This window comes from Diaphorina citri, unplaced genomic scaffold, assembly GCF_000475195.1.
Source record: "Diaphorina citri unplaced genomic scaffold, Diaci psyllid genome assembly version 1.1 scaffold220, whole genome shotgun sequence".
In the NCBI taxonomy this organism is placed as follows: domain Eukaryota; kingdom Metazoa; phylum Arthropoda; class Insecta; order Hemiptera; family Psyllidae; genus Diaphorina; species Diaphorina citri.
The window spans coordinates 24,198-34,114 of NW_007377657.1; the positions used below are offsets into that span (position 1 = coordinate 24,198).

Genomic DNA, 9,917 nt, shown 5'->3' on the forward strand with positions numbered 1-9,917 from the left:
TAACACATTGACCTGAGCTGAGAGTCACTTCTCATTTTATTTATTTCCTTTTTAATACCTAAATATCCAGTAGATAGGATCTCGTTTGGAGTTGTCATCCTGAATGCATTACGACTATTACGAGTGCACATACTATTTTATTTAAAAGGTTTACCTACTTGTATACATATGGGGGAGAGCAAGCTTGATCCTACAATGAGAACATAAGGTAATCCACTAATCGGAATTGATCCTTGAGTTTTGATTTTGGTACTACCAAAATACTCTCACATATTTCCTCATTTCACTTGTACCTTTTTCATGATTTTATGTATGTGTATTACATTTCTGTACGAGTAATTTGATGTAGAAGCTGGAAGACTAAAATAATGGTTGATGATTCACCTGATGATGATAAACCACAAGCACTCGTAAAATGGAAAATACCCGGTACCCGGTCGTCATACCTAGGTACACAATAATAAATACAGCGCGGTCATTCTGGAAAATACATTAAAAAGAAAGAATGTTATCAGTGCTGTCTAAACCATCAGCAAATGGAGATGCATAAAAAGAATTTACTGGAGAAGAGAAAAAAAAGATAAACAGATCAACAAAGCAATTAGGTACCTAATGTAATGGGATTAAAATGTGAAAGAAAGAATCTACAAGAGGCACCTTACAATCATGTATGATACATAGCTTACAAACTTGGTTGTAAGTTGTATAAGATCAATGGGGTTCCCGATTCCCTCATCTTTGAAGGGGGAATCGGGGATGGCGAATAAAAGTCCTATCAAGTAAATATTACTGAATATACGTGACAAAACGTATGAACGTTTGTAATCTTCATTTTCTCACACAGCATTCAATTGTATTTTATTTACAAACATGAAATGCTTGACTTGGCGGAGCGAAGATCTACCGTGCACCTTCATACAGATTGTATGCGTCTTTAATTAATCTTTCAGCTACTCTTAACTCTGGGAATCATAACTAAACATGTAGGAAAAGGATTCTGGTGCATTATAATTGTGTAATAATTATTATGAACTAATAACATTGTTTTGTTATAACCCGGATTCGCATATGAAGCCTATAAAGTGGGTATAAAGAACAGAAGTAGTTAATTATTATGAACTAATAACATTGTTTTGTTATAACCCGGATTCGCATATGAAGCCTATAAAGTGGGTATAAAGAACAGAAGTAGTAGAATTTCCCATAATCTTTTGTGTTGAAGTGATTATGTTTATTTTGCTCATATATGCGCAAGATTTCAAAATAGAGACATTAATTTTATTGTAAAACAAATGAAAGAAAGAAAATTCCAATACCTGCTACTAGATCGGTATTTTCCAAGCTCTTGAAATTTCTGCATCCTTGAATCACCTGAATAGATCTATACCGATTTCCTGAACTAAGATAAGTATTTAACTATGCTCGCAAATGGTCGTCTATTAATTGGTCTGTAGGTATTCTTAATGGTTTCTCCGGATTGGTTTATTATGAAGATCAAAACCAAGATATTTACACAACCAAAAGAAAAACATAAATTAAAATAAATTTGGGTATTACATGTTGAAAAAAAAAAAAAAAATACAGGCACAAGAAACCTATTAGGTAAAAAAAAACTTTAATTTTCCGCAGAACTCGAACGAAAAGTTACTTCGTTCGGTAAATGTAGCGATTTACATTGGTCGGTTGAAACTGTTAACAAAAAATCTCGCTCTCAAGTCAAACTGTAGCCAATGTTGACCAATCAGATGTTTGGAATTTATGCTTCAGTGCATCTTGAGAGCCAGCATTTTGTTCATAAATATGGCTGTAAAAGTGTGTCCACACATAGTCGACCGGCCGTCGATCGACGTCGACAGAACCGTCCACACTGCCTCGACAACACAGATTCACCTCGTCGATCGATCATGTTTGGACACACCTTAAAAGAGAGAGGAAGAACAGAGTAGAAAAAGGTATGGAACAAAAGTACAGAGCAAAAAGCATTTCCCCCCTGAATTAATTACTCAAAACTCCCAAGAGTTCATCCAAATAGAAAAATGAAAAACAAAATGCCGCGGGGCACCAGTCCCTCCCCAATCCGGAAATTAATTAAAACTCTTTCTGTAACAATAGAAAATAATTATCATTCTTACCGTTACCGAAACAAAAACCTGTGACGTAGTTGTTTTCCGCGGGATAGAAAACTCTTCCCGTCCGCCGATTTTCTTGCCTGACTTAAGCTATTCGAAGAGATGGGAACCGTTCGAACAGTAACACCCTAATAAAACTAAATAAATGGAAAGCATGTTGTAATTGGCAAACGATCGAGATAGGATTTAGAAATAATTACTCCAGACTTATCAAATGAACATTAGGAAGACCAAATCCTAAAGTTGTGTCCACACATAGTCGACCGGCCATCGATTGACGTCGATCGATGTCGACTGACACGTCCACACTGCCTCGATAACATAAATGTCGATCGATGGCCGGTCGATTGACGTTTGGACACACCTTTAAGGATTAGATTTGCTTAATTGGACGATTATTGATTGTGTAACCTACAGTATATTGTGGGAAATATTGAATAATTTTAAATGGGATATGACGTACTGTAGGAATAGAAGGTTTAGAGTTGATATTTGTGCGGAAGGTACTCGTAAGTATATGCACGAGTAGTTATGACGCGGAATCTTGATTTAAGAGGTCATTTCAGATCAAGGTTGAAGCACAAAGTTCTATTTTAAAACTCCCATAATCTATAAATCAATCCACGTTCGATTTAAAGTATTTAAAAAACGCTTTTTTTTACCTACCTTCATTTTATTTTTATGTTTTTAATTGGTTTGTTCAACCCGGTTGTGTTTTTCAGATGGCAAGGACATGTTGGTGGTACTATTTCTCCAAGTTCACAGAGTTCTTTGACACGGTAAGTATTTTGAACTTCAACGTTTATAAATCTGCCCCCGTGATACTTCCTGAATAATTAGTCACATGCATAATAATTATCGATCCACTTCGGTCGAGTGTATACGCTCCCTAATACATTATCCCGGGGATTCAAGGTTCAGAACTTTGTCATCCAAAATGCCTTGACTTCATATGCATTTTATATTATACATACATAGATACTAGTATGTAGCGTGCTTATAAAGGCAACACCAAACTTTGTCAACGTTGTATACCTACAATTTCTAAACATAAAAAGTACAGGGTAGCAGAAAACTAGACATTGGAACAAAGGACTGAAGGAAAAACTTGCTTATTTTTCTTCAAGCAGCTATTCACGACTCTGATGGGATTAAAAAGAAAATTACTGTGATTAAGAGAAGTGGGAAATTTCTTTCGTGCGGTGAATGTCTATAATCACGCAACAAAGTGTTGTAATAAAATGAGCTTGCATAGGTTGAATGGGTTTCCCCTTTGAATTTAATGAAAGGGTTGAGAAATCTGTGTAGATAATGTGCCAAGTACTCTGTGTTAAACTTGGAAAGCTTATTTTACACTACTAGGATTGAGACTGTAAAGTCCCTTCAACCCTTTCAATATATTTGTTCAGTGAAGTGTAGAGTTAGAAAAAAGTCCCTCGCGGGATCCGCAAAAGGCCAGTCAAGTCCACAATAATGAGCAAATATCCTTTGAGTTGAACATGTTTACATTGTTTACCCTATTCCATCAGTCTCCTAACCATTCGAGAGTATGGTGAGACAAACAAACAATAAAGAAAAAAATACTCGAGTTAAAACCAACTCAGATCGTTCGTTAAACAAGGTATTCTGTATTTGACGAGAAAACTTTTTTCCGGCACGTATTTAACACTTTGACCGCCATGGGTCGCATATATGCGAGACACCGTTGAATACTTTTATTGCGTGGGTCGCATATATGCGAGACACCTAGTTTCCAACTTGAAATGACTGTCTCACTTATTTGCAACCCTAAACTGTGTATTTTAAATGGGGCTCTGAAAGCCTGGCTTCTGAGGATTTTTTTTGGTTTTTGTTTGAAAAAAATATCTTGAAAAATGAATTTTTTGAGACAAAATAAAAAATACAATGTATTTCTTATGAGAAAACAATGAAAATGTGTTTTTTTTTTTATTTGAAATGAAAATCTGAAAATTTGTAGATACAAAAAAATAAATGTAAAAACCTAAAAACATGGAAAAATGAAACATTGGAGAATAGAGCGGAAAAGTCACTAGATGTCTATTAAAAACAGCCCAGGATATGTCTCGCAAATATTCGAGACAGTCAATAAAATTGATAATTTTAAAAAAATTGAATACAATTATTGCCTTGTCTCGCATATAAGTGACACGGATTTCACAAAAAGTGCCTGTCTTGCACATATGTGAGACACTGCGAGAAAACTTGGCGTGGGGGTTAACACAAGCAAAAAGGCCTTGGCGGTCAAAGTGTTAACTTTTCTAACACGTATGTTTACTTTTTCCCCTTGCCTTAATTTATACCAAGTTTATATGGGAAACTCCATGAATCGTGAACGAGTTTTCTAACACGTATGTTTACTTTTTCCCCTTGCCTTAATTTATACCAAGTTTATATGGGAAACTCCATGAATCGTGAACGAGATTGTATGTAGGAAGAAGTTATACACTATTTATACTGTCGGCTAGGAAGTTTATAGATTGAACATAGAAAAATACATTGTCTGGGGGAAAACTACCTTTTGTATTGGTGAAGCTATGCTTCTAAACTCTTAGGGGAAGTTGAGGTAATGTTGGAATCATCTCGATATCTCAACTAGTCAGTGCCCTATATCCCACCCTCTACGGGTGCTACGGGTATTTAGGGGCCACTCAGGGATAATTAGGGGCCTCCAAATCTAGTAATATACGTAGGTACTAAAAATCCCTGCCTATAATAAATTTGTAGCATCCCCATATTACTCCAAAGTCCATCTATTTCATTTGATTTCTGCTCTTACAATTTATTTCTGTGTTTCAGTTCTTCTTCATCATGAGAAAGAAGTACAACCAGGTGTCAACACTACACGTTATTCATCACGGAATTATGCCCATGAGTGTCTGGATGGGCATGAAATTCGCCCCAGGTAAAACATTCAACTAAGCCTTCATAATTATGTCATGATTTGTGTACGATTTTTGCACAAGTATTTTGGCAGAAGTAGTCGATAAAGTAAAGTTAAGTTTGAACTCGGTAATTTTGCCCTTCTTCACACCTTTCCGGAAAAAACTAGGTTGTAAATTTTCCGTCCCGGTTGAGATTCGAACCCAGCATTTTTGGGTCTAGTGTTAAGGTGTGTCCACACTCCACACAGAGTCGACTGAACTGTCCACACTGCCTTGACAACATAGAGTCACCTCGTCGATCGACGGCCGGTCAACTATGTTTGGAAACACGTTTGGAACGCTCTTGACCATTTTACCACGGAGGCGGACTCAACTCTAATGGTGGATTTCAACAACTAATCGGAGAATTTTTAATCGTCCAAAAAAAGAGTTTAATAACCCACAAAGGAGTTTTTAATAATTCAAAAAGGAGATTTTATTGATCCCATTAGTGAAATATCTCATTGAGTCAACGGTGAAATCCACCATGTATGATTTCATCATTAAACATGACTCCATCTTCCTTCCTTGCAGGTGGCCACAGCACGTTCTTCGCTCTCTTGAACACATTCGTTCACATCATCATGTACTTCTACTACATGATGACCGCCATGGGGCCTGAATACCAGAAGTACATCTGGTGGAAGAAATACCTGACCACGTTCCAAATGGTCCAATTTGTCGCCATCTTTGTGCACCAGTTCCAACTCCTGTTTGTTGAGTGCAACTACCCAAAGAGTTTCATGGTCTGGATTGCCCTCCATGGCGTTCTCTTCCTGTTCCTGTTCTCCGACTTCTACAAGCAACGCTACACACCCAAAGACAAGGTCACCGGGAAGCCCGTCAATGATGGAGCCTGTATGGTGAGTAGGATTGCCAACCGTACCGTATTTTTGGGAAAAATAAAATGTCCCGTTTTTTTCCAAGTCGACGGAAAACATCTGAACGAACTATAATAATAAGTCAAAATGACTGAAAAATAATAATAATAATGAAAAAAAATCCCGAGTCTAGACGTTGTTAGTCGCGAGCCATATCAATATCGTTGGTGCACATTGCGAGATAAAAATTGAACTCTAATATTCTCTTACTTGTTTCTATTTCCAAGCTGCTACTCAGAAGTACGGTGCATAAATTTACCAGAGTGAGTATTAATCCATGATATCCTTCCACTCGATATTCTGTTGTCCCCGTACCTCCTTGAAGTCACGCTTGGTACATAAAATATTTACATGGTTGTAATCTCTGCCGTGCTATCGAAGAAAGCATAAATATCGCGGGAATTCTCATGTAGGTAACTGATCTCTCTCATTATCTGTCTGTTACAGCCTGTAGACACAGCCACTCCTTCCACCAACGGTGTCACAAAGAGGAAAGTAGACAGCAACGGCACTAATGAAAGTTCCGACTATAGTCATAAGGGTGTTTCCGAGACGTACAACAATGTATATTACTCAAATAGTACAAGTAATGGGTTCATGTCGCAGACCCCAGAAAACGCTAAGTCAAAATAGTAATGAGAATCTCTTGCCTCTAACCTGAAATCTTTGTTGAGATGAAAACTGTTCCGGTTCCAGTATTTTGAAGAGAGGGGTGTAGATAAACCAACAACAGGTGCCGTACCCCGAAGAAACGTGAGACCAAAATATAACAAATATTAAAACGCAAATTTATTTTGGTACAGAGAGAAGGAGAATTTTGTTTCAGGGTATTTTCCCTTGGCGATTTTGATTGAAATTCAAACAGAAATGGAATGTACTTTTTCCCGTGTGCATTATAGGGAACCATGCGTGAAGAAATTTCATTTTAAACAAAAGTGTAAGTTTCAATCAGTGGTTAGAAATAAAAGTGCTTGGGTCCGAAATATTGCCAAGTACAATATTGGTTCAGCAGCTCCGTGACAATGCCGCAATATGTAGTAAAATATTAACGTACGATACCCGACAAACCTGGGGCAATGTAGGTAAATGTACGTATATTCCGTGTAAATATGTTTTCCTTGTACTTATATATAAAATACTAAGCAAAACTAGGTCAGGAAAATGTTCTTCCTTATTCTTATTACGTACACTTGAGACTTGAGAGTTGGTATGCACGAAAACGAACCAAAGGCTTTCAATTTGGTCTACTTACATGTTGTTATGTGAAGAAAACTTCGAAAATTATACTTTCTAATGTAGTATTCCAATTGAAATCTTAGTGGGTGGGTACTTATTTTCCTTCCTTCCAAGTACTTTGTTTTTGTGCATCCCATACAACAATCCTGACTTTTGGCCGCAGAAAAATAACACAAACAAACTTTGTAATCAATCTACTTATAAACTTTATAAAGTTAAAGTGCCATGGAACAATTGCAAATCAATGTTAATTTTTTCTAATGTTTTCTTTCTTTGGTTGTTTATGATTTCGAGCATTGCAGACTTTTGGTTAATAACGAGAGAAGAGGGTCTTGGTACTCTTCTTCAATGTGAATCATTGGCCTTCTACTCTCAAAATGATTACTTCTTTAAAATACTGGGATTTTACAATTTGTAAGGGGGTCTTTTAGAATTTTATTTTCCTTAACAAAAAATCTTTTTGTTTTTTGTACATGATTTTTATTTATGTTGTCTAAGTCTGTATAGGTACTTTTTGATTTTACTAAGAAGAAAAGAAGATGTTGATTCTATATTCTTTACTCGTACAATGTGGAAGACTTCCAAAAAGAACAGGCAAGATTGATTTTGATTTACTGATTCCTATGGACAGTGCAAGTTGTATTCTGAACATTTACCGAGATATGCAGAGTTAGGAACCAAAGGTATAACAACCATTGTTACAGTAGTCTGCAGCAGTAGTAGAAAATCATTTTCATGGTTTAAGTAAATAACTCATGGTATACGAGCAATGGGCAGAGAACAGTGGCTGTCTTGACAAGGCGATGCCTTTAGGAGATGATGAGTATATGAGATAGTTTTATTAGGAGATAACATGATGTTTTAATGCAGGCAATATGTACTTCTGTTGCATTTCCCATCACAGTTGATTGTAATCAATCTTGTCTGGTATTAATTTTATTTAGTTTATTGTTTTTATTTTTTACTATAATTTTTTGTTAACGTTTATATGAATTCTGAAACATAAATTAAACACCTCCGCTTTGTTCTAGGTTTCTCCCATCACATTTGATTGTAATCAATCTTGTCTGGTATTAATTTTATTTAGTTCATTGTTTTTATTTTTTACTATAATTTTTTGTTAACGTTTATATGAATTCTGAAACATAAATTAAACACCTCCGCTTTGTTCTAGGTTTACTCTTTGTGTTATCAAAACAGCACTACACAAGAAAGATGGATTTGATCATCTGATTTGGATTTCTACTCCGGGCTATCCCTAAGCTCCTCACAAATATTGAATTATTTTGATCCCAGTATCTAATTTATTTCAAAACGCACATAACACTTTTTCCTTCAATACTCTGTTCTAATTTCGCTAATAATATACATAACTGTATTTGATTTATTTTCTTATTGAATAAAATTTGAACTATTTTTATATTTATTTACAAATTTTCTTGCGCGACCAATCACTCGCATAGGTCAATTAATTTCCATTATTTTTCACCTTTTTCCAAGTTCAAACGAAATGAAACCTATGTTCACGTTGTTTATAATATAATTTGGAATTTTTATACAACTTCTCTTAAATTTTACCATTTTAACTCTTCTTTAATATGTAAGTACTGTTTATTTTATATAAATTTATCTAAAATTCTAAAAGTATGTACATAGTGCATCCCTATGAGAGCTAGGTATAATCTTTTTTCTAGACTTCCACTATTGAGCCCGGGGGTTAGTGGCCTCTAAAGTTCTGCGCCAAATCCTAAAATATGTGGTACAGGTAGGGGTAGGGACACCTACGTATTTAGGTACCTACTTTTTTTATATCAAGTAACGCAACTTTTGATCAAAATAATGTAGTCTTTGAAAACATTTTTAGAAATAGAACTGATTATATTTCTGTGTATTTTCTGTTGGATTTTATCCTATCAATAAGTATTATTGCTGAAAGATTACCTACACTTTTTTACTTTCTATTATTTTCGTAATTATCTTGGGTGGATATCAAAATGAAAAGTAAAGAATTATATATTGTGGGTGTATTGTTTTACATGTGATCTACAATTTATCGTCTTTGATGTCAAAGAACATTTTTCTTATTGTTACTGTACAACTCTTGTATACCTACTTACCTACACAAATTAAAATTGTTGGAGAATTAAACTCTAGTTAATTTAAGCTACAAAGTTTTGTTGTCCTTTATTTATATTGTTGTAGGTAATCGATTCTTGATCATAAATTCCAGGCTAGTTGAAGGTATTCTAGTAAGCGCTAGGTTGCGGGTTCGATTCTCGCCCGGGGTGAACTGTATCCCACGCAGGTAACGGTTGTTCTCGAAACGACTTTCTTCTATCCTGTCTTACAGCGTTCTACTTCTCCTGTTCGATTCAGGACCATAAGACCTTATTTATTTATTGACAGCCTATTTAATTTGGCTAGGAGGCTAGTGCGTCTGCTGTTTGAGCGCTAGGTCTTGGGTTCGATTCTCGCTCGTTCGTTGTCGAAACGGCTAGCTTTCTCCTATCCTGCCCTCCTTTGCTCTTCGATTTCGGGGCAATGATATCTTCGTTGTTGCAGTCCCCTCTCTATCAAATGTCTCCAAAAATAATAAAATATAATAAAATAAAATTATTTTCTAGGATTGAACCCATCTTGCTGTTTAGGACTTGTATTAGAATACCAAGCGAGCGGCTTCTCACCACTGCAAGACAAATATTTTTTAAATCATTCTGCTGTTGAGGCGC

At 35.7% G+C, this 9,917-nt stretch overlaps 1 protein-coding gene across 1 annotated transcript in view; it reads left to right on the top strand.

The window, feature by feature from the left end:
* Window positions 1-9,359, top strand: part of LOC103506175 (elongation of very long chain fatty acids protein AAEL008004) — a 28,246-nt gene extending 18,887 nt beyond the window's left edge. The window contains exons 3-7 of the mRNA XM_017442750.2: window positions 2,768-2,908; window positions 4,947-5,052; window positions 5,606-5,934; window positions 6,400-8,219; window positions 8,363-9,359. Of these exons, the coding sequence (XP_017298239.1) occupies window positions 2,768-2,908; window positions 4,947-5,052; window positions 5,606-5,934; window positions 6,400-6,585 (762 nt within the window). The 3' untranslated portion in view covers window positions 6,586-8,219; window positions 8,363-9,359. The remainder of the gene's footprint in view (window positions 1-2,767; window positions 2,909-4,946; window positions 5,053-5,605; window positions 5,935-6,399; window positions 8,220-8,362) is intronic.
* Window positions 9,360-9,917: the final 558 nt, after the last annotated feature.